The 25,934-nt window shown below is 42.2% G+C and overlaps 1 protein-coding gene across 1 annotated transcript in view; it reads right to left on the bottom strand.

The window, feature by feature from the left end:
- Positions 1-25,934, bottom strand: part of LOC126184072 (Krueppel-like factor 2) — a 447,658-nt gene that overhangs the window by 7,602 nt on the left and 414,122 nt on the right. Inside the window, exon 2 of the mRNA XM_049926432.1 lies at positions 4,847-5,377. Coding sequence (XP_049782389.1) covers positions 4,847-5,377 — 531 coding nt within the window. The remainder of the gene's footprint in view (positions 1-4,846; positions 5,378-25,934) is intronic.

The raw sequence follows: 25,934 nt of genomic DNA on the forward strand, positions 1-25,934 counted from the left end.
ATCTAATAACAATAATAAGAAGTAACGTTTGTTACAACAGTCACATGATTCACTGATATTACTAGCTACCTTCAGCCTGATGAACGCATATCTGGTCCCATTGTTGTATTTGTGTATGTCTTTTTAAGTTGTTACGATTTCACTTTTTAACTAGCTGCTAACCGAAATGTTATTTTCATCAATGACACTCGATTCAACTTTCAAGCTGAATTCGTACTTTTATTTCTTCGTTGTGTCTTCCACATACAGGCTCAACAGTGGAGGAGAAAGACGGCATACCTGCCCTACCCCTTATCCAACTAGAGAACTTCTCTCTTGCTCTTCCATTATTTTGTACTGTTCTCGCTTGACTCTTGTTCATAATGCATATTGTCTGTTTTTTCTACAGAGTTTTTACCTATTTTATGAGGATTTCAAACACTTTGCACTTTTTTACACTAGGGGACGCTTTCTCTGGGTCGACAAATACAAAGAAAGTGTCTTGAATTTTCTTAATTGCGCTTTTATTGTGAAGTGTAACATCGGAACTATCTTTTGGTTTCCTTAACACTTCCTAAAACAGAACTAATTCCTAAAACATATCTACAAGATCCTCAGTTTTTTCCATTAATTTGCATATTATTCTGTTTATCGATTTGGGTATACGATATTGCAAGCTGATGTACCATAGTTCTCCCATTTTCCTAAATCAATTTTCGGGATTGTGTGGTGTATACTCTTACGAATATTTCATGATATATCTCTAGTTCATAAGCATAACGAACAAAAAAATTTGTCACTCCTAAGAATTTTGGCGCTAATTCCACCTCTAGACCTCTATTCGGCGAGGAAATGATTCATAAATTTCTTCAGAGATACCAAACCCAGCTGAAGTCACTCATTGTCGGTTAGATTCCGCAGAACTAAGAAAATGCAGATGGTCGCAAACATTTTCTATGAATTAAGATCGCTTGATTTAGAGGACCAGTGGAGGTGTTCCGCGGTATCCGAGTGTTTGCCGAACCAAGTACACATACGTGTAGTCATGAGAACGTTGCTGTTGCTACCTTGCAATACGGGACTACCCGCAGCATACTCGTCATGGAGATGTAGAATAAAGGGCACTGAAGCGCCAAAGAAGCTGGTATAGGCATGTGTACTCAATTACAGAGATATATAAACACACAGAATACGGTGCTGCGTTCGGCAACACCTATATAAGACAACAAGTGTCTGACGCAGCTGTTAGGTCAGTTACAGCTGCTACAATGGTAGGTTATCAAGATTTAAGTGAGTTAGAACATTGTGTTGTTTTCGGGGCATGAGCGATGGGACACAGCGACTCCGAAGTAGCGTTGAAATGGGGATTTTCCCGTACGACCATTTCACGAGCGGTAAACCATAGGATCTCCGACATCGCTGCGGCCGGAAAAAGATGCTGCAAGAACGGGACTAACGACGACTGAAGAGAATCGTTCAACGTAACAGAAGTGCAACCCTTCCTCAAACTGCTGCAGATTTCGATGCTGGGCCATCAAAAGAGTCACCGTGCAAACCATTCAACGGAAGATCATCGATATGGGCTTTCGGAGTCGAAGGCACACTCGTGTACCCTTAATGACTGCACGACACAAAGCTTTATGCCTGGCCTGGGACCGTCAACGTCGACATTGGACGTTAATGGCTGGAAACATTCAGCCTGGCCGGACGAGTCTCGTTTCAAATTGTATAGAGCGGATGCATGTGTGCGGGTATGTAGACAACAGCATGAATCCATGGGCCCTGCATGTCAGCAGGGGACTGCTAAAGCTGGTGGAGGCTCTGTAATGGGGTGGGGCGTGTGCAGTTGCAGTGATATATAACCCCTGATATGTCTAGATACGACTGTGACAGGTGACACGTACGTGAGCATCCTGTGTGATCACTTGCATTCATTCATGTCCATTGTGCATTCCGACGGACTTGGGCAATTCCAGCAGGACTATGCGACACACCACACGTCCAGAATTGCTACATAGTGGCTCCAGGAGCACTCTTCTGAGTTTAAACATATCCCTGGCCACCAAACTCCCTAGACATGAATGTTATTGAGCATATCTGGGATGCCTTGCAACGTGCTGTTCAGAAGAGATCTCCCACTCCTATTCTTACGGATTTATGGACAGCCCTGCTGGAGTCATGGCGTCAGTTCCCTCCAGCACTACTTCAGACATTAGTCGAGACCATGCCATGTCGTGTTACGCACTTCTGCCTGCTCGCGGGTGCCATACACGATATTAGGCAGGTGTACCAGTTTCTTTGGCTCTTCAGTATATAGCTTGGCCTAAAGATATATCCAAATTATATTATACAATAGCAGAGATCAATTTCAGCAAATTGGAAATATTCCCATACTACAGCAGACACATCATATGAATCACGTCGCGTCCATGTATATATGGGTGGTACAGTCACAATGATTAGCCAAACAAGCTTCGTCCCAAAAATCTACAGTTTGCAGTTCAAAAGAATCATTATAACATAGATGCTGATACTATGTGAAAACTACACTCCTGGAAATGGAAAAAAGAACACATTGACACCGGTGTGTCAGACCCACCATACTTACTCCGGACACTGCGAGAGGGCTGTACAAGCAATGATCACACGCACGGCACAGCGGACACACCAGCAACCGCGGTGTTGGCCGTCGAATGGCGCTAGCTGCGCAGCATTTGTGCACCGCCGCCGTCAGTGTCAGCCAGTTTGCCGTGGCATACGGAGCTCCATCGCAGTCTTTAACACTGGTAGCATGCCGCGACAGCGTGGACGTGAACCGTATGTGCAGTTGACGGACTTTGAGCGAGGGCGTATACTGGGCATGCGGGAGGCCGGGTGGACGTACCGCCGAATTGCTCAACACGTGGGGCGTGAGGTCTCCACAGTACATCGATGTTGTCGCCAGTGGTCGGCGGAAGGTGCACGTGCCCGTCGACCTGGGACCGGACCGCAGCGACGCACGGATGCACGCCAAGACCGTAGGATCCTACGCAGTGCCGTAGGGGACCGCACCGCCACTTCCCAGCAAATTAGGGACACTGTTGCTCCTGGGGTATCGGCGAGGACCATTCGCAACCGTCTCCATGAAGCTGGGCTACGGTCCCGCACACTGTTAGGCCGTCTTCCGCTCACGCCCCAACATCGTGCAGCCCGCCTCCAGTGGTGTCGCGACAGGCGTGAATGGAGGGACGAATGGAGACGTGTAGTCTTCAGCGATGAGAGTCGCTTCTGCCTTGGTGCCAATGATGGTTGTATGCGTGTTTGGCGCCGTGCAGGTGAGCGCCACAATCAGGACTGCATACGACCGAGGCACACAGGGCCAACACCCGGCATCATGGTGTGGGGAGCGATCTCCTACACTGGCCGTACACCACTGGTGATCGTCGAGGGGACACTGAATAGTGCACGGTACATCCAAACCGTCATCGAACCCATCGTTCTACCATTCCTAGACCGGCAAGGGAACTTGCTGTTCCAACAGGACAATGCACGTCCGCATGTATCCCGTGCCACCCAACGTGCTCTAGAAGGTGTAAGTCAACTACCCTGGCCAGCAAGATCTCCGGATCTGTCCCCCATTGAGCATGTTTGGGACTGGATGAAGCGTCGTCTCACGCGGTCTGCACGTCCAGCAGGAACGCTGGTCCAACTGAGGCGCCAGGTGGAAATGGCATGGCAAGCCGTTCCACAGGACTACATCCAGCATCTCTACGATCGTCTCCATGGGAGAATAGCAGCCTGCATTGCTCCGAAAGGTGGATATACACTGTACTAGTGCCGACATTGTGCATGCTCTGTTGCCTGTGTCTATGTGCCTGTGGTTCTGTCAGTGTGATCATGTGATGTATCTGACCCCAGGAATGTGTCAATAAAGTTTCCCCTTCCTGGGACAATGAATTCACGGTGTTCTTATTTCAATTTCCAGGAGTGTAGTATTGACAGCAATGGAGACATTTCTACCAAATAAATTAACGAGAGACGCCTTAGATCATTTCAAAAGAGACAAAATCACTAGTTGTCCGACCACAATACACTAGCTCTGTCAGGTTTTGTCCAATTTGTGTATTATTTGGTTCACTGAAAGCGTGCAGTTTTCCTTACCACAGCAATTGCCTACAGCAAGGTACCCGACTCCCAGTGTCCACTGCATGCAGCTCCTTTCGTGATGTTCGCTAGGGCAATATTTACATGGTTCAGCAATCACTGGCCGCAGCCTTTCCTGCCGGGTTTGAAACCGACTGTCATTGACAAGATGCGACAGCCGTCCCTACTCCCTGTCAGTTATGATTTTTTATCACTGTTCTGCGCGTCGTGTTACGTGACTGCGAGTGGTACACCTTCCTTTGTAGATACATTGGACATTTCGAGTTACTAAAACGACAAATTGGGCAATTGCATTCAAGGTGCTGTCACGGGCACGTCCAAATATGATAGCTTTTTCCTCCCATTTTCTCACGTATTCAACTCTACTCGTCTTACCACACTGATTCCCTACAGCCGAATGGCACATACATACGACTTTACTGTCAGGACTTCACGTCAGCGTTGGAGAATCGAATGACTGTCTGGTATCAGTTCTGCTCCATCTACAGTGCACCAGAGCGACCATGGTGCTCCCTGATGTGTTACTAATATTTTTGTGGTGAGCTTACAATCTAGATACTATCCTGAGTGATGGTCTGATTTCCACTGCCCCAGTGATTTTAGAAGTTCCGAACATATTTTAGTCACTACATCTGTCTCATTAGTGCAGCATGAATTTGAAAACTTGTACTAGCAAATGAGTTAATATTAATATCCGCCTCCCTCCGGAGTCCTGACTACTTGCCTGCACTATGGTCATGGTTCCGTTGTAGTCCGGGCCGGCGGCGTCCTGGGCCTGATAGCCGTGGTAGGCAGCCAGCGGGTGGTAGCCCGCTGGTGGCTGCTTGGCCTCGAGCGCAGCGTGCTTGGCGTCCAGCAGCCCGAGGTACGGCGCGCCCACGCCCACACCTACACCCACGCCCACGCCGTGGAAGCCGTACTCGGGCGGCCCCGCCGGCGCCTCGTCGCACTGGCTGTGCGGCTCACTCTTGACGGCGGAGTGCGCCGCAGCCGCCGCTGCAGCCGCCGCCGCAGCCTGCCCGAAGTGGTAGTGGTGATGGTGATGGTGGTGCAGGTGGTGGTAGCCGTAGTCCAGGTACTCTCCCGCCCCCGCGCCGTACTTGTGCCCGTCGGCGGCGGAGGTGGCGGCGGCGCCAGGCAGCGCAGGGGCGGGAGCGGGCGGCGCGTCGACCGCTGGGGCGCAGGCCGGCGCAGGGTACCGCTGGTCTCCTGAGTGACTGTCTCCCAGCAGAACGCTCTCGATGTCCTGCCACATCTGCAACACGCACACTGCCTGATAGCGAACATTGTTTTTATTCAATCATTGGCTATTGGGCTCATCATCATGCAGCCATTCATAACTTATACATACACTGGTGAGCCAAGACATTAACACCATCCGATTAAAAGCGCATGTTCACCTTTGGAATGTAATACAGCAGGGATTGGAATCTGGAGGTATGTGGAGCTAGACGTCCACACACAGTTCACAGGCGTTTTGACAGAAACAGCTGTCCTATTGGAAGATGCCATCACTGATGGGAAAGACATCAAGCACGAAGGTGGCTTACAAAACACTCGTTCGACCTGTAGTTGAGTATTGCTCTTCAGTGTGGGATCCGTACCAGGTCGGGTTGACAGAGGAGATAGAGAAGATCCAAAGAAGAGCGGCGCGTTTCGTCACGGGGTTATTTGGTAAGCGTGATAGCGTTATGGAGATGTTTAGCAAACTCAAGTGGCAGACTCTGCAAGACAGGCGCTCTGCATCGCGGTGTAGCTTGCTGTCCAGGTTTCGAGAGGGTGCGTTTCTGGATAAGGTATCGAATATATTGCTTCCCCCTAAATATACCTCCCGAGGAGATCACGAATGTAAAATGAGAGAGCTTCGAGAGCGCACGGTTCTTCCCGCGAACCATACGTGACTGGAACAGGAAAGGGAGGTAATGACAATGGCACGTAAAGTGCCCTCCGCCACACACCGTTGGGTGGCTTGCGAAGTATAAATGTAGATGTAGATGTAGAAGGGAGACAATTGGTTCGCAATAATGTTGACATGGTTCACAGCCGTCATAGTACCTTCGACTGTTACCACAAGTCCCACGGAAGCTCATGTGAATGTTCCCCATAACACAATAGTGCCATCGCTGGCCTGCGTCTATACCACGGTGTATGTTTATAGCAGCCGTTCGTCTGGATGACCATATATACGGAAACGCCCATCGACATGGCTTTAGTAGAGAAGTGATTCATACGAACGGATGAGACGTTTCAGTTGATCCAAGTTCCAATCTCGATTATCTTGTGCCCACTGCAAATGTAATTGACCATGTGATTGAGTGAAATGGGGACATGTAGGGGTCGTTCGTTGTGGATCCCCATGTTCAACAATATCCGCTGAACGGTGTACTCTGAAACAATTGTGTCTGCATCAGCACTGTAGTCTGTCGTCAGATCTGCCACAGATCGCCGCCTGTCCTGCTTTATAGAGTGGTCGAACCTCCGAATTCGACGTTCTGTTACGACGCGTGGACGCCGAACACCTCGTCGCCTATGTGTAGGTTCACCATCGTTCAACCACTATCCATTGATGCTCAAGACCGCAGCACGCGATCAGCCGATTAGTTTCACCGTTTCCCCGCTGTACGTTTGCTAGTGGTGTGGTATGACAATTACCCTTCTTTCATAACATCGCTTGCGTTTGTGAATTTCTGTACTTTCGTTAAAATGATTCCCCAAATCGTCTCTTCTTACCAAGTCCCGTGATCGCAGAGCCACTACGTGACGTTTAGTCGTGGTCATAATACTTTGGCTGATCAGAGTTTACCAGTAGTCAGTTTTGAGTCTTATCTAAGTAAAACGATATACTCACACTACTAAAAATACTACTACAGCTACAAAGAAAAAGTATTAAATTACTTTAAAAATAAGAAATTCGTTTCATAATGTAGAAGATAAATTTAAGTCTGGAGCCTATATGCATCGAATGAAATCACAAGCGCCCTTCTAAGGTAGTAACAGGTCGGTACATCCCAAAAGAAGTGTATAAGATGCTCAAGGAACTTAAATCGGTATTTTTGGAAGAAAGGCGACGTAGTTATCATGAAACCCTGTCAGATAAAATTAGTAAAGCAAAAGCAAAAGGCTCCGCGTTCTGGCACTCATGGTCCAATCGGGACCAACCGACTGCCGTTCTGTCCTACGCCGATGGCATCATTGGATGTGGTATGGAGCGGCGTCGGTTCATCTCACCGTTCTCACGACCGTTGTCAGGTTTCTTGACCTTGGGGCCGCTACTTTCCACACAAGCAGCTCCTCAGTTGGTATCAGGAGGCTGAGTTCCAATCCTCCCACCAAGGAAAAATGCTGGCGATAACGAGAATCGAACCCGGATCCTCTGCACAGCAGCCAGACATACTGACGTCTGAGCTACAGAGGCGGACAAATAAATATGAAGCACCCGTTTTTGAGGGAGAACTTGTTACCATTCTGCTGCTACCAGAGTATATTTCACACAGTGCTCATGAAAAGAAGTGACGCGCGATCTGAGACACACAAGCCGTTATGTTCCCTTAGCCCAGGACGGGACTGGAATAGGACAGAAAATCTCTAATATTTACTAGAAACATCCTCTGCCATGCTCTGTACAACATATAAATAGATTTAAATATTTCATCTGATGGCAACAGGTACATTTAGTTACTTCAACAATAAACACAAATCCGAATGTTGCCACTATGATTCAGAAATCAGTTTTTTAACCTTTCATTTGAGACTGCTTTAAGAATTTAAAGATTCAGTTTAGTGTATTTCTCTACAGTAAATGGAATTTCCTAACTGTAATAAAAGAATTAATTTCAAATTAACCAAACACTTCATGTAGCTCGTAGGTAACTAAACGCTTTCAGTACCCATAATATTACTTTATTCTCATAAACTTCATTGTAAACTTTTCTTGTTATATTTTATAACAGTGAAATGACAGAGCTTGCGCAACAGACTCACGGATATGGTACAGTGGCTACTGAAAATCACTGTTGATTTAGAGAACAACGAAGTGTATGGTTCAAATGGTTGAAATGGCTCTGACCACTATGGGACTTAACATCTGAGGTCATCGGTCCCCTAGACTTAGAACTACTTAAACCCAACTAACCTAAGGAAATCACACACATCCATGCCCGAGGCAGGATTCGAACCTGCGACCGTAGCAGTCGCGCGGTTCCAGACTGTAGCACCTAGAACCGCTCGGCCACACCAGTCAGCAACGAAGTGTCTTAACACATTAGTCACACATGGCTAGTACACTGCTTGACAAATTCTCCGACTTTCGATTCATTTGGATGCTGCAGTTTTCACACACGTTAGTACCTGTTAGTCACTGGACTGCACCTGGATAATCCTTCCGGCTGACAAAACAATGGATAACTGTTCCCAGACTACGAACATATTCTTGCACCAGTTGTACTAGGTAGCAAGAGGCATCCTATATCAACCTTTTCCGGAGAAACAGCAAAGAGTGACAAATGTATCGATTCGTGAAACGGTCGAACGCCGTTCAGTACGTACATAATCATGCCACTAATTTGTAATATAGTTTAAGATTTAAGGTCCGTCGACGTGGTCATTAGAGACTAAACACAAACTCTGGTTGGGAAGGAAATTTGCCGAGCACTTTTCAAACGAACCATCCCGAAATTTTCATTAACCAGTTTAAGGAAAACATGGGAAACTTAACTCCTGATGTTTGGACAGGAATTTGAATGCGAGACCATTGTCTTTTCACTGTAGCGCCTCGCTCGGTAACAGTTCCCGGACGCCAGGCTATTTAAATGGCTCTCAGTAAGAGACTGACGGCATAGTTCAAAGCAATACTGACTCTCGTACTACTTAACATGATGCACAAAGCTCTAGTCTTTGTCACTAGTTGGGCGTTACTCAAGTGATTAGTGCACAAACTACGCAACGGCGCATGACGCACATTATGTAATTTCAAATACTATTTAACGATTCACAATATAGCGATTTATTTAAAAATAAGTTGCAGCTGTTAAAAACTCCTTTGAACAGCGTACGATTACTACCTCCATATAGGATATGATAATCATAAATATGTAACATACCACCAGTTCTGGGAGGAGAAGAACAAGGACTTCAGAAGCAACAAGTCACTTTTCCTTTGTTTCCTTATCGGGAGCAGCGGTTTGAAAGCTTTGAAGACCTGTGCCTATACACTACTTGCTTACCTGTTAAAGGATGAATGGAATAAATACTGGCTCATGTCCAGAAATCCCTGCCGCCACACTAAATACACTCGACATAAATATTTGGTGCAGTTAGCAAATGTATGGCGTCCTAGCCTTAGTGAAATTCTCTCCTCTTTTAATTAATTCTACAGTCATGATTCGAATTCGAGGAAGGATTTTATCACTTCATACGTGACGCATTAAGGACCATCGCAGCAAAGATGTACTTAAATCAGGGGACCACTGCTCTTTGCGTTGACAGCATGCTTTTGAAAATTCAGGCATAGGCATTTCCTCCTGCTGGTAATCAATAACTTACAATAAGGACTATGGTCTTTCCATTTGTGATGTGCGGATGTAATGTCTTGGACCATAAAAAAGGCTGAACGTCGTAGAATAGACTTGTGGTATTGAAGGAAACTCCTTGGAGTTCCATGGACTGCAAAAGGGAACGAATAGGTTGGTATTACAGCAAATAAAACTGGAGTTCTCCTTGCAAGCTCCGATATTGAAACAAAAAAATTAACCTACTTTCGGCACATCATGAAAGACATGATTTTCTGGAAACGACGTTAATGATGGGGAAAATGGAAGGCAGAAATAGAAAGGGGTGGAAAACGCTGAGATGGATTGATGGCATCTCAGAAGTAACGTATCTAACCTGGATGGTCTTCGGTACATACTGCAGGGCAGAAGATAATGATGCGTGCTTTAATTCATGGGAACACGGAGAGTCAGAATCGAATATGATGGTGATGATGTTGGTTTCTGTGGCGCTCAACATCGAGGTCATCAGCGATCGTACAAGTTCCCAATCATTCCAGTTCCAATCACGCCACTTCCCGAATGATGATGAGGACAACACAAACACCGGACCCCGGGCGGAGACAGACCCCGATCCGTCCGGGAATCGAAGCAGGAACCCCGTGATCCAGAGGTAACAACGCTAGCCAGAGAGAGAGAGACAGAAAGAGAGAGAGAGAGAGAGAGAGAGAGAGAGAGAGGGAGGTCTTGAAAAGCTTTGACGTCTGTCAAAGCTTTTCAGGACCTCTGTGTATATTTTACAGTACTATATTGGGAAAATAATTGTAAGGAAATATCCTGTCAACAAGATAAAAGTATTGTTAGTCAAAGGCAGGCCAGCACAAATGAGAACTTTCGCTTGAGAGGCCAACGCCAATGTTTATAACTATAATATTGATTGACTGAGAAGCTGTATGTGGAACAATTTTCAGAAACTATAAACCATACACGTAACTGTAATTGTAGAGGCGGCGATGATGGGAGGAATGGATATGCCATGCCCTCCCAAAGGAACCATTTCAGTATTCGCCTTAAGCGATTTATGGAATCTCGGAGAACCCTGCATCTGAGTGGCTGGATCGTCCTCCAGAATGCGAGTGCAGTGTATTACCACAGTACCTTCTCACTCGGTAAATGCCGGCCGGAGTGGCCGAGGGGTTCTAGGCGCAACGGTCTGGAACCGCGCGACCGCTACGGTCGCAGGTTCGAATCCTGCCTCGGGCATTGATGTTGGTGATGTCCTTAGGTTATTTAGGTTTAAGTAGTTCTAAGTTCTAGGGGACTGATGACCTCAGAAGTTAAGTCCCATAGTGCTCAGAGCCATTTGAACCATTTTGAACTCGGTAAATCCTTAGTAGAGAGGCGACATTATTCTGGCGAAAGACTTGTAAGTAGGCTGTTTAGGTTTTTATGTTGGTAACGCCATGTAGCGCTCTATATGAAAATCACTGACTTGTGCTGTGTGCATTCTGTGGCTGGTTTGCATTGTTGGAATTTGCCATTGTAGTGTTGGGCAGTTGGCTGTTAACAGCGCGTAGGTGAGCCGCCACCAGTGGTGGATGTGGGGAGAGAAATGGTGAAGTTTTGAGAGCTGATGATCTGGATGCGTGTCCATCAGAGACAGTAAATTTGTAAGACTGGATGTCATGAACTGATATATATATATTATGACTTTTGAACACTATTAAGGTAAATACATTGTTTGTTCTTTATCAAAATCTTTCATTTGCTAACTATGCCTATCAGTAGTTAGTGCCTACAGTAGTTTGAATATTTTATTTAGCTGCCAGTAGTGCCACTTGCTGTATTGCAGTAGTTCGAGTAACGAAGATTTTTGTGAGGTAAGTGAATTTTGGAAACCAAGAATCGTACGTTAAGAGTTATGAAATGTGTGTAAATGCGTGAATGTATCATAATGCCGGCGAACATTTTTTGGACACTCGTATATTTATAGGATTTTGTTTCTACACGTTTGTAACGCAAATTCTCGACCTGTGAAATTTTTTATATGAGACTGTCAGTGTAGCACAAACTGCTGTCGTAAGTATTTCGGTAAGAAAGCTAAGTAACCTTGACGTAATGCATTGTGGACGCCCAGCTGTGCAAATCGCCTGAAAAAAGAAAGCCATTAGGTGGAGAAAAAAAGAGGCCATTATCCTCGCTATTGACATTTCTTTGTAGAAAGCATCGCAAATACGACACGCTCAAACTTGAAAACATATGATTACACTGTGGAGCTTTTAATTTATGATATTTACTAAAATGCCTAATGAAATGATGAGAAACATTTTTACATCTATTGTCTTTCTAGTTGAGAGGTTTTTTTACTGCCTTTGGAGACGCCATTTGCCTAGTGAATGACGTTTCACACATTGCTTTGTATATATTTGCTCATTTCGTTTAATATCTAATTTCTAGTATCACTGCAGCATTGGTTAAAATAAAATTTAATAGATGTACTAATATACATATTTTATGCCTACAGATCCAGTAAATAATAATTTTATGATCTACTTCCAAAAAAACGAGGGAGCACAAAAAGACATTTCCACTTCACAGGAATTGCATACATAATTTTTGTCAATGACTTGGTAACTTGTCTGCTAGAGTAAGTTATTTTGATGCATCACTCTAGTGTTAAGATGTGACATAGGTATTAGACACGGCCATCTTTAGTGTAATATTTTTTCTGCTTGAGCTTTGTCATGTTCAGATATAAGTTATTGCATTTGCTGCTGCTGTTTGCCAGACATAGTGCTACTGAATTTCACTTTGTATTACTCTGTTAAGCCAGTTTTACTACTGATTTATTTTTATTGTTGCTGTACATTGGCTCATATTAGTTGTAATGTTGCACTTGCTGTGCTAATTGAGATATACTGCTGCTTGCTTTGCCAATTTGCATTTTTTTGTCATTCCTGTTTGTGTTAATTTGTTGTGTGTTGCTGCACTGCCTCGTCCCTTAGTTTAGCATCTGAGCTCAGTAGATTTAAGTTAGCTTAAGAGGGGGTATGCTATATAAGAGAATGCGTTGTGATGATTTGGAAGTAATACATTGAAAAGGTATAAAATAAAGTGAAATAAGAGGAAACATCTATGAAATGAAGTTTTGGGTTGGACTGCAGTACCAAATGTCACATTGAAAACAAACCCTGTCCTTTCCTTTTGGGTTATTCCGCTAGGTGTTTGTGTACCCTTGTGTATTTGTGTTCTTCCTGTCTTTATATGTTTATCCGGTAAGAGATATGTTGTAGAATTTTTCTAATAAAATGTTATTTTCTTTGTAAAGATGTTTAGACATTATTTATTCTGCTTTGTTTTAATGCTCATGCGTGAAATTAATGTTCCGAAAACTATTCTCATTATTTTATATATTTAATTATGTCATAATCCCTATAACACTGATGTATATGTCTATTTCTATTCTTTTGTAAAGCCTGTGTTACTACAGATGTTATCTGTACTGTTATGTTTTTTAATTATGTATTTTGTACCTTTGTAATTGTATTCTTATGTTGTAAATTTATAATTGTATAGACACCAGTTCTTCAAATTAAGTTACATTTCACTGCACACGTTTCTGTTGGTCATAGTATATGCACAATATGTGCCAAGTTGGGACTGTTACTGTTTGCACGTGTGTTAATAAGGGATTGGTTAACAGCATTGCTGGTTCTAAGGACAATTCCAAAAACTTTGTTAGTGCACAAGTGGTGGTTTATGGACTTGCTATATTGTCCACAAGACTCTTCGATGGTGATTGTGCACCTGCACAGTCGCAACAGATGGCTGCTGGCCATCTCTACAAGGACTGCAGTGGGTCTGCATCTTTGATGGCCCACCAATACCATTATTTCTACAAGGACTGCAGTGAATCTGCATCTTTGATGGCCCACCAATACCATTATCTGTACAAGGACTGCAGTGGGTCTGCAGCTCTGATGGCCCACCAATACCATAACCTCTACCATGACTACAGTGGGTCTGCTCTGTGATGACCTACCTACCAATATTCCTCAAAAGTTCGACTGACTCTGCAGTGGGTTTCGTCTGTTGTGGCCCATTACCTGTCTGCATGTGCAGAGTCAGCATTGTCTTTCCATTGGAAGGACAACACTATTTCTTCAAGACTGCATGAAAATCCACTACTTCCGTGTGCATTTTCTTTTACTCCTCAGACTTTGAAAAAAAAAAAAAAAAAAACACTTCAATTACTACTGTGATGAATGATCAGAACTGTATTTACGGACTGTGAGAAAATTTTAGCTTTTGACCAACATTGTATCAATAAGTGTGTGCATTCGATTTCTTTGTTATTGTAATTATAAAAAATTTGTAACGAATCTGTATTGGCCACTGCCCAAAACAATTCGTAAAATTTTTTGTGGGGAGCATGGGGGCTATGTAAGTAGGCTGTTTAAGTTTTTATGTTGGTAACGCCATGTAGCGCTCTATATGAAAATCACTGACTTGTGCTGTGTGCAGTCTGTGGCTGATTTGCATTGTTGGAATTTGCCATTGCAGTGTTCGGCAGTTGGCTGTTAACAGCGCGCAGAGTTGCGCAGTTGGAGTGAGCCGCGAGCAGTGGTGGATGTGGGGAGAGAAATGGCGGAGTTTTGAGAGCTGATGATCTGGACGTGTGTCCATCAGAGAGAGTAAATTTGTAAGACTGGATGTCATGAACTGATATATATATATATATATATATATATATATATATATATATATATATAATGCCTTTGAACACTATTAAGGTAAATACATTGTTTGTTCTTTATCAAAATCTTTCATTTGCTAACTATGCCTATCAGTAGTCAATGCCTTCAGTAGTTTGAATCTTTTATTTAGCTGGCAGTAGTGGCGCTCGCTGTATTGCGGTAGTTCAAGTAACGAAGATCTTTGTGAGGTAAGTGATTTGTGAAAGGTATAGGTTAATGTTAGTCAGTGCCATTCTTTTGTAGGGATTATTGAAAGTCAGATTGCGTTGCGCTAAAAATATTGTGTGTCAGTTTAAACACAATCAATTATAATTCTTCTAAGGGGACGTTTCACACTGTTGGGTAAATAAAGAGAGCGGGTACTGACGAAGACACTGCAACAATTGTACTACCATCGACGTATATCTCACGTAGTGACCGGGGAATAACAGTGCTGTACATGGTCGTTTATCTCGCTCTGTATGCGCATGAACTTGGATCAAAATTCACTAATATTGATACGCAGTAACTTCTATTTTACTCCATGCAGTGGCTTGCTGAGTATACGAAGTGTTAAACAAATATTTTCAGAAGTGGTAGCGCTCACCGAGCAAGAAAAACAAAGCAAATTAATGTGGGTCCGGAAACGTGTACTTTGTAAGATATGACCACTGGTTCGTAGGAGATGACCACTTGTCCATAGGAGTGGCTGACAGAGTTTTGGATATGAACGCAATCGTTGAGTTGGCGATCGATCAACAGCATCAACCGAGTTTATTTATTTATCCGAGTCTAAGGAATACTAAAACGAAATGTAATCCTAAAACTAATGTAATGTTATTAACTGAGAGAATTTTGTTCTCCTTGAGCCCCATGTTCAGCAGTCAGAACGGCATGGTCACCCGCAGCAAACAAGTCTCCCATGTCACAGGACTCACCAGAATTACTGTAAACCAACAAGTATTCAGAGTTCTACCTTGCTCCACATTTACAAAGTTCATCATCACACATGTTTCACTTCTTCAGATTAACTTTGTACCTTGTCACTCCTGTTCTCAGTCTGTTGAGCCTCTCCCAAGTTCCGTATTGGAGATGGCAGCCTGATGATAGCTTCTCTTTTCCTGTCCATAATCCTCCAGTGGACTTTTTTTTATACACATTTCATTTTGGTGGGTTTCTGCTGAAGTAGCTGTTGGTGCTGTCGTAAAGAGGAAGTTTTTTCATGGATTTCAGTCGTGATGGATAAGGATGATTTCCAAACAATAGATGTCTTGGATCTGTTTCTTCCTTCTTCTTTTCAATCTCTGCTGCTACTTGTCTTCTTATATGCAGAGGTGCTACTTCCATGAGTGGGAGAACTTATCGAGAAGAGCTGGTCTTAGGCTGTCTGTGACTAAGCGACCTATCTCATGGAAATCCACATCAACGTGATTAGCTCATACAGCGTTCCTCCAGGCTGGAGAGGCGTAATCTGCAGCGGACAAACACACAGCATGAGCGGATGTGCGGGGGGTCGCAGGAATGTGTTCCCCATGTGTATGTCACTTTGCGGACGACATTGTTCCTGGTGAATACCTTCTGTCTGGTGTCTATACAGTGTTATTTGAAAGTTAAGGCATATTACAATTGTAACCCTATGTATTTGGTGTGAACACAGTGATTTAAACTGCGTCCTTTCTGGATGATGTACACCTTTCCACTAGCCTCCTTATAGCTTAGGTGGAATGCACACACTTGAGTTTTATCTACACTGGGTTTCAAGTCGCTGTCGTCGTAGTAGACTGGAAGTTCTTCGAGAGCAGACGTTAGCTTGGATTCCATTTCTTCAACGGTACTGCTAGATCATTGACAGCTGTGTCGTCTGCAGACGTGAAGACCAGGTTCCAGTGTTGAATGGTTGATCATTGACATACATTTTACATAATATCTGTTCCAGAACATTAGTCTAAGCTATTCAGCTGTGTTGTTCGACTTATGGTGTACTTCAGTTTTGCGTCAACTAAGTATAACACACGCTCTTTCCCTTCAATCGCGCGGACTGAGAAAGGCCTTCCGCTGTTTATGTTTTGAATGCTAGAGTTTCGCTAAGACGGAGGAACAGTTGACCGAACAGATGGTAGTTTTTGACGCGGATATTTTTCAGTGCAGGGGCCAAGGGCTGCTAGGATACTTCAGTTTACTAAACCATAGCAGAAATCATTTCAGCAATATCATTCGGTAAGTCATAAGCTTTCAATGTTAACAAGAGGTGCAAGAGAGAAAATAACATACAGTGAACCATTCGTCCGTACATTCAGCACACTAGCAGTAAACACAGAAGTTTTCATGACAGATACGAATTTCGAGTAATTTTCAATGGTATAACACATACGAACGCGACTGAAACTACAACACTACACCATATTTGTTCATTTCGAGCTTTATCTCTGCCTGAAGTTACGCCGCTGGGTAAGATCGTGCTCATATGACAGAAAGCCAAAAATTACAAACACAGAGAACGAAGTAGCGATCAGAATTCAGTGTCTAGACTCTAGACTGTGTAGTGAACAGGCCAGGCGCAGTGACTCGAGACCAAGCAGACGTGCGTGGTGCATGCGATTGCAATGAACGGCCGTTCCTCATTAATGACGACAATGAGGATCGGCGCATTATACAGGCTCATCGTTTTACGATTAATTGACTCAGGAGCCATTTCCCGTTGATATACTGATGAGGAAGTTCCAACGGTTCCTATACAAGAAGTTGCGAGACATGACTAGTTTAGATGTTGCACTCGTCTTCGACAATGTGTGCCCACCTACGGGTCAGTGCGTATAATATTTTCTGAAAGTGCTACGTTCGTAGATATCTGACCTTGTATTAAGTAGTATTGATCTTGCTCCCAGCTTTGTTCATTATTTATTATGCAAAAATGAGTTACCTAGTGCTGATAATTTTCATAGTGACGAAAATGTAAAGATTGCTGCTATATTTGTTCCAATCCCAGGATCAGATTTATTTACACAGGGAAAAAAAACTGATCCCACCAAATGCCGAATACGTTCCACCATAGCTCAACGATTGATCTGTCTTTAAATTGAGTGTTATCAAGTAATTAGGGTTGCATCATTTGAGTAAAACTGATTTAAATGAACAAAATTAATGGGCATGATGTCAGTGAGTTACACGTCACAGTACTGCATCAAGAAGTTTATCCTGAAGGAACACCATAGCCAAATTCTGATTTTTAAACAAATCCTCTTCAGACTGCTATTGCTGGCGTATCTACTGCGACCTAGTACAGTGGTATTTTAGTAGCATGAGTCCCCAGAGGGTCAAAATTATTTTTAAACTAAATATTGGAAGCTAATTTGTGAACAGTTACCTCTTTTCGGTACAAGCATTTCAACGGCAACAAATCCCTTCGCTAGGCAAAACAGCGTATAAGATCTTTGCAGATTACACCCTATTTATGAATGGCGCCTGTATTCCTCTACTAGCTAACTGGTTAAATTGCTACATTCTAGGCGACTGATCACACACACTGTTACGAAGTGGGTCGATAGGGCACAGGACTAATTAAGCGAAAAGTAGTTACTAGTCTTCATAACAATTCAGATTTCTCATAGTACAACCACAGAAGTGCAACCATACACAACGTAACACACTGTTTTCGGATCCAGAGTTAATTCCATGGGAGGGTCACAGCAGTGCTTCGCGGACAGTGACAGGAAGTATACAGTACAGTTCATCATGGATGAACTGAGATTTGAGTAAAAAATTCTCTCTTCTGAACTGCCGGTGTTCAGTTCTTTTTCTTTAACGTATGGTCAAAGATTCCGAAAGAGAATGAGGAATAATAATCATAGCACGCTCTAGTAAGGGAGACATATGCACTGGAGTAAGTTAAGCTTCCCACGGACAGTTAAAATGATGCTAGAGACTACTAAAGAGACATACATTTCCGTCACGAATTAAAACCAACATCTTTGCATATGGTAGCTGTAACAAAATGCCATACAAATAAGTTCGAAGTTGCTGTTCTGTCATTAAACTTCAGAGATGACGAACAGTGATGGATCAGAGATTGCAAGAACAAGTTTTAGTGTTATTGAAGAATTATTGGATATTGTGACTGGCTTTTGCATAATAAAAGCAAACGTGTTCTCAAGAGAAATAAAACTTACATACTAAGGTAACTTTTTTTTCATCAGCTTAACGGTACGAGTATCGTGATAGTAAGCTAAGTTGTGGTTATCATTCTGGAATTCAAAACAGATTAAGGTACTCTACAGTCTTTTGTTTTTATAACCTGTTTAAAATTTGTAGTGTATCATAGTTTCTCAAATCAGATGCCCGTTCATTTAAGATCAAAATGATCTGACGCTGGTACCTCAGCAAGAGTGGTTCGATATCGCTGTGTGATAAACAGGGAACTGCAGAGCCAGTGACTAACCGTCAGTGATCAAAATTAAATTCTGTGTTATGAAAATTAAATATTTATTTGGGTTATCATAGCTGCATATTTATAACGGTTTTCAGTCTTCATCAGTAAAGTACAGTCACTGGTTGACCATTAGTAATGTACGATTATTTGTCACAATGAACGATGACATTATGTTAGTTTTATTTGCAACTCATTTCCACTTAGACTAAAAAATTGCAACTGCAGAATACACTCATATATTAGCACAATTATTTGTTATTACACACTATTCAGTGCCAAATAACCTGTCTTTCTGATACGTGCTGCAGCAATAGAAATGAAATTCGTTCACATTAGCCCAGTAACATGCACCTAGACGTCCACAAAGACAAAAAATCTAAATGTTCGAATAATTTTTGCACGTATTGCATGCAATTTGTATTTCATAAGGAGTCGTTTACTTATAATTTTTCTTTGTTTGACATAATAAGTTTAAATTTTGTGAACTGAACTTCAGACGTTACCATTTTAACGTCAGAAATTTCCCTTATATGTGACTGTTAGCTGCAGTATTAAAATATCCAAGTGCACAAACCTACTTTCTTCAAACGTACTGTATATGAGAAACAGATACTCCAATGCATCCAGGAAAGAATTTGAAGGTTGTAAGTCAATAAAATTTGAATTGTCTTTTTTGACTGGTACTATCAATGTATGGTCTCTATTATAGTACTTCAATATCGAAATAAAATACTACAAAAAATTGTGAATGAGATAACCATTAGAAACAAACATCCCGATTCCAAAGAAAATGGACACTTTCTCGTTATTTGTCACAGAAGGAATATTCATACTGCTCAATTCAGTATTTTGACCAATCCTTATACAAACCATACAGTAGTCGAGGATATTCGATTAGTAATGATTAGCTAACTGTAACATTACAAATGGTTTAAACAATTTCCTTCTTCTGAGTAAGTGACTGTGAGAGCCACAACAGCACAATTCATAGCAGAGCTCTATTACACGTCGTATTTACTCTATTGTTTCTCTAAGATCGTTTCCGTGAAATTTTCTGACATTTGGTAGTGTCATGCAAGCGTGATTTTCTCATTTTTCAATTCGGCGCGATTATACGTCTCAGAGAACCTTTTAGTGTAGTCAAAATATATGTCAAGTTTCTTCAAATAGTAGACCTTCATCAAATTACCACAGGGAACTAAGAAACAACGAATATAACCCAGCAGGAAACAGGCAAATTTCTTCGAACTGGATTCGATAGAACAAATTTTAAATTGGCAGAATGCAGTCTATTTTTTCTATCATTATGTTACAAACGTTGTCTTATACAAATTTCAGATGCGTGATGGTTAGTAAAAGTAGCTTTTAATGAAAAGTGAGAAGCTACGAGCGTAATATGGACCAACTCTTCAAACTGTCGAGGGTGTCCCAAAGACGAAAGAGTTGAGCCCATATCTGCGCTCAGGACCCCCACGTATTTTGTATTACTGAATAGATTTTCATTCGTGCAAGAATTTGGAAAGGGACTTTTGATATTAATTTTCACAGTGTAAGTAGCCATTAAAGAGTTGGTCGGCCATTGCCCTCTTAGCTCCCTGAGGTATTTTACTTACTCTCTGTTTATCGTTTGGTGATTGTTCGATAATAATTCCAAGTTATTATTACTCTTGTTACTTCACTGCTTAGAAACTTATCTGTAATAAATTTAACAAAAAAATTAACATCAGTTCTATGAGTAACATTGCAATTAAAATAACAAAAATTTGGTTCTTACAACACAAAATAATCAAGCACTGTAAACTAAAAGTGATGTAAGTAATTATCAACTAAGTTTTGACATGGGCGATATACTAATTTCAATGACGAATGCTAACCACGAAGAAATTTCGAATACACTTGAAAAATAATGAAGATGATTGCTCTTAACATTGTTCTGGTTCAGTGAATATGCCCAGTAATTTATTTATTAACGTATATTAAGGAAAAATTTATCCAGTTAAATGACAGACAGGGAATACAAATTAGTGCAAAATTCACAATACTGAACTTATTTAACCATTATAATAAATAAATCAACGTAGAAGACAATATAGATTAATAACTTTCTGAATTTATAGATCCGCTTCCGTATACATGAATAACACTAGCAGTAGTTGCATTCATTAATAAGAAAGGAGAGTCTGCTACTTCGTTCCACAAATATATAAGGTAGTTTCTACCTTCCAAAGTAAAATCTGAGCGACGTGTGAACAGCAACTACCACTTACAGCCAACAGTCGAATAAAAATGACGACATTCACATAATCTCCACCATAATCTCCATAAAGGAGCGAGGCTTTCCGTCATTCAAAACAGCAAATCACATTCGTAATAACTGCTACGAAATAGAAGTTGGACTGCAACCCATTTGAATAATTTACCAATTATAGTGATGTAGTGTTGTAGTGATGGCCGGAAAAAATATTACAAACGGGTTCTTCTTATTTTAACGTGCAACGTAGTTTTGTTTTTTGTTATGTGTGTTTTGTTATTCGCCGGAACATAATGCATGATTTTATTAGTACATGCCACTGAATTACACTATTTAATTGACTGTAGAATGTGTGATATAAGTAGATAGTGCCGTGGACTGTGCTCTATTTTTAATTCATTAGTTTGCAGCCCACACCGTTACGTGTCGATCCAGCCCCGCAGTGGGAATTATATTACTGTAGGGTTTTATATCACTACGACCACATGTAAAGAAACAAAAATCATCTACTTGATGATAGAAAACTTTTCCAGATTTGAAGGAACTGTAATTTGAAGGAACTGTGATTGTAATCGGAGGTCACAAAATACTGCGAAGTTTATTGAAACATCTAGAATTAAACCACAGGAATCTGTTTGAAGTAAACATTTTGAACCGAAAATCAAATTGTAAAGCTGTTTGTCTCCACCTTTTGTGACATTTAGAGCAAAACTGTATTTTTTCATCAAAGTTATTCTTAGTGTTCGTTGTTCCTAGCTGGTACGCTTCATAACAATATCTGAAATGACGACATTAAAGTCTTTTCTAGAACCTTGGCCCCCCTTTTTGTTGGAACAGCATTGGAATTTCGTTATTAACAGGTATTTGCACCGAGAGATGAGAATCAAGGATAACTCGTAGACTCCATAGCGTACAGCATTCATCGGATTATAAGGCCCCAGACAGTTACCAAGCTGTTCTCACATATCCTGTCTGACGCATTGCAGATCAAAGTATACAGGATGTTTCGCAACTTGTACTACGGGCTCCTAGGGTTGTGGAGGACACTAAGTAGATAACTCTTTGATAAAGAACCAATTTCCGGGAATTTGCGGTTTGAATGTCAAATAAGTGTGAAGATCGGATCACTTACAAAACTCAAGCTTGAATGTTCGCACACAATCTGAGAAGAGGGTGCTGTCGTCCGTCTCTGTTGCAATTATGACATTACATACAATTTGCGACAGACTACAAGAACGGCTGTGGGAAACTGGGGTGTTCCACGGACGCACCACGCACTCTACTTTGAAGCGATCGTCCTTCTTCACCTAGAAGAGAACCCGACGACGCACACTCGAAACATTCTCCATGCCATATGTTAGTACAGGGCACACACGTCAGAGCTCATTCTTTCCGCTGTGTGTGTAGCTTGAAACAAGAGATCTGAATATGACCCGAGCTTCAAACTTACTTTACATCCAAACGGCACATTTCCGGAAATGGATCCCTTACCAACACCTTATCTACGAAGTAACCTCTACATCATCTAGAAGCCCTAAACAGAAATTGCGAAACACTCTGTGTATTACCAGATATACTTTCAGAAACCCTGGGGCTGAATTCCTCTTGTCAATGTTCTCCCCTTGTTTTAGTACACGCGGTTCACATGAAAATATCTGCTGGACAGTGTGGCCGAGCGGTTCTAGGCGCTTCAGTCTGGAACCGCGCGACGCTACGGTCGCAGGTTCAAATCCTGCCTCGGGCATGGATGTGTGTGATGTCCTTCGGTTAGTTAGGTTTAAGTAGTTCTAAGTTCCAGGTGACTGATGACCTCAGATGTTAAGTCCCATAGGGGTCAGAGCCATTTGAACCATTTTTTTTGAAAATATCTATGGTACAGTTCAGTAACAGAGATGAGCACCAATTCAAAATTAATATGTCGGCTGGAATTATAGGTATCCGTCGTTCGAAGCGTCTAAAAGATGTTGCTGACAAGGCCATTATTGAGAACACTTTTACAGACTTAGTGTAGGACGTGTCCATTCTCTTATGAGGAAACATACGGTATACAAGTACACATAAAACAGGTCAAATTTTCATTATGACTATCCTAAATGCTTACGATGATATTTACCATAACAGATTAATGGGTATTTTCATAACCTGAACGTCCCTCTGACTCTGTACTTTGGATTATTCTCTATGGTGCCACCAAAAATAATTAATTAATACAGGATGACGCATCTAACATACGCCAACCGAAAAGATCTAGAAGGAACCAATATAACCAGGGGACATGTTCGCTGTTCCATTGCTCACTGTGGCAAATTTTCTGACTAAGTTTAACGTTTGTAGCTGCAGAATTATGACACCGGCAGTTTTTAATGGAATTGTATACTTTTTCTTGTAACATCGGAAGGAGTCTTCGAAAAGGACTTCAAAAAGAATAAGACTGTACCACTGTCAGGAGAAGAGGCCGCACAAACGTCCGTCCTACTGCGCCAAATATAAGAAAACACGTAGCTCGTTTTTTTACCGGTGAACTTCAAGCCCTTCAGTCTGGGCTCTGGTGTTGTAGAAATCAGTCAATTTACTCGTAAAGCCTCTTACAATGTGTACTACAGTCGGAAAAGTGGACCTGGTTTGTTTATGGTGAATGGCCCCAAACTTATAGAGCAGCGGTGCGATCTAACGCTGGAAAGTATATCGATATGCCAAGCCCTCACAATCTGTTTAGCAATTATTGTTCAAATGTTCAAATGTCTGTGAAATCTTATGGGACTTAACTGCTAAGGTCATCAGTCCGTAAGCTTACACACTATTTAACCTAAATTATCCTAAGGACAAACACACACACCCATGCCCGAGGGAGGACTCGAATCTCCGCCGGGACCAGCCGCACAGTCCATGACTGCAGCGCCTGAGACCGCTCGGCTAATCCCGCGGGGTAGCAATTATTGTTTCAAAAGAAATCAAGAAAGTGAAAGTAGCCGTAACACACTGTTGGCATGTACAACGGGGCCGCTTGAATGCGCTTGTGTTCTGCGAATATTACGTTCTATTTCACTCCATCAACCGTTTCCTGGAAATGACTTCCAGAATCATTTGCAGTTCTCCGAGTGGTCTCTACGAAAACTATAAGGTGTTGTGTCATATCTACGCAAGAGTTTGTTTAGGATAGAGCATCGCTTACAAATCGTTGGTAAATCTATCTTAGCAAAGTGCAGTATAGTCAGCTGAAAATCCACTCAAGTTGAGAGAACTGGAAGAACAACGGTGGTGGCGTTCGAAGTGTGGCTTCTCAAGAACCGCATTTTTCGTGCCTCTAAGTACGCAAGTACAGGGCCCGGCAGAATGAATAGTAGGCTATAAAAAGGACTGAACTTCTAAACTATATCACAAATTTATTGAAACACACATGGAAACCAAAGGAAAATGTATGCCATTACATATGATAGGCACCCTTCACCCGGTTTTGAATGTAACAATGTAATACCATAGAGGTGTTCGCCATCATGTTCCACGCATTCCTCCAGTCGACGAATGAAAGCTTGCATCACCTACATGAGTTTCTCATGAGGACTACCTTGGCTATGTGGCGCCCAGTACCCGTAATTCTGTTTGTTTACGCGAACTTGAATTTGTATTGGAGGAAGTGTAGGTTATCACGGATGATGCGTCGTTGGAAACGACCTGGAATTGTTTAGTCCAAAGGGATCTCTGACAGTAGAACGGTGGGGACTCCGGATAAGTGCTTGTCGCGCCTCCTCCACCAGCTCCAACGTCCACTGTTTCCCTAGGCACAATGGACTTTTCTTCTTTGCACAACGTGCGTTAGTCCTGAACTAATACTCCCGCTGTACTATCGTCCGATGATCCGCGTCTATCTTATGTCGTTTTAACTCTAAATAGCAAAGTAATAATCGCTGAACAGTGACGAGAACCTCGTTTTTTTAAAGTATGCCTTGATGGTGAATGTTCGATGCTCAGAACGCAACAAGGTCATAATTACAAATGATAGTCCTTCCTCAATGCAGCGCCCACATATTTATTTCTCACTGGCCTGACAGCGACGACATAGCACATGATTCAAATCCTTCTATTCATTCTGCCAGTCCCTATGACAGAATATTTGGATATCGTTGTATCGGTCGTTCGGGAAGCACACTCACCAGAATTAACATCTCTGTATTTTTATCTGTAGGAAGAGCTAAAAAAGGGTATGAAATGCCGTATAACAACGTCCAGCGCTGCGTAAATGCAGATGAAATAAAACGTGCAATCTTGTCTGCCCGAAATCGCTTTGTAGTATGTATCACTGTTGAAAGTCAACATTACCAGTATCTGACACTACAATCATAATAATATACATACGAACCGTACCTGGATTCAGTGAAAGTACACGGCACCCAGCTCTGCGTCAGAATGGCAACATCAGTTGATTCTATCAATGGGATTTTATCACTAGTGCCGTCTATCCTGCAGCAGTAAGTATGTAAATTCGTCTTCCTACAGAGATGTGGGTAATTATCAGAAAAGACTCAGCATTAACAGTTTTCCGATCTTTTGTCACAGCAAAGCAACCTCAAGTACGAGGATCTTGCTGTAGGAACTTCTGTGCGAAAACTATGCTAGGTGGGGCAAAAATTGTTAAATATATTTTGTCATGCAAAAATTGGTTCTCAAACAGGTCAAATAATATTTTTAAGGAAAACCACCCATTTCATGAAGGGTATCGGGCTGTACTGCCATAGCAGATAAAATTTGTGCATAACGGTACTAAGCCCGACATTTGGAACTACAAAAATCGATAGATGTTATGAGACTGATGTACTTGCCTAAGTGATGGCACACGACATTGAGACTGTTGCTGATCTGAGGATGTGGATACGATACCTGCCCATCCATCCTTGAAGAGAAATCTATGTTCTGAA

The sequence above is a fragment of the Schistocerca cancellata genome, chromosome 4, assembly GCF_023864275.1.
Source record: "Schistocerca cancellata isolate TAMUIC-IGC-003103 chromosome 4, iqSchCanc2.1, whole genome shotgun sequence".
Classification (NCBI taxonomy): Eukaryota; Metazoa; Arthropoda; class Insecta; order Orthoptera; family Acrididae; genus Schistocerca; species Schistocerca cancellata.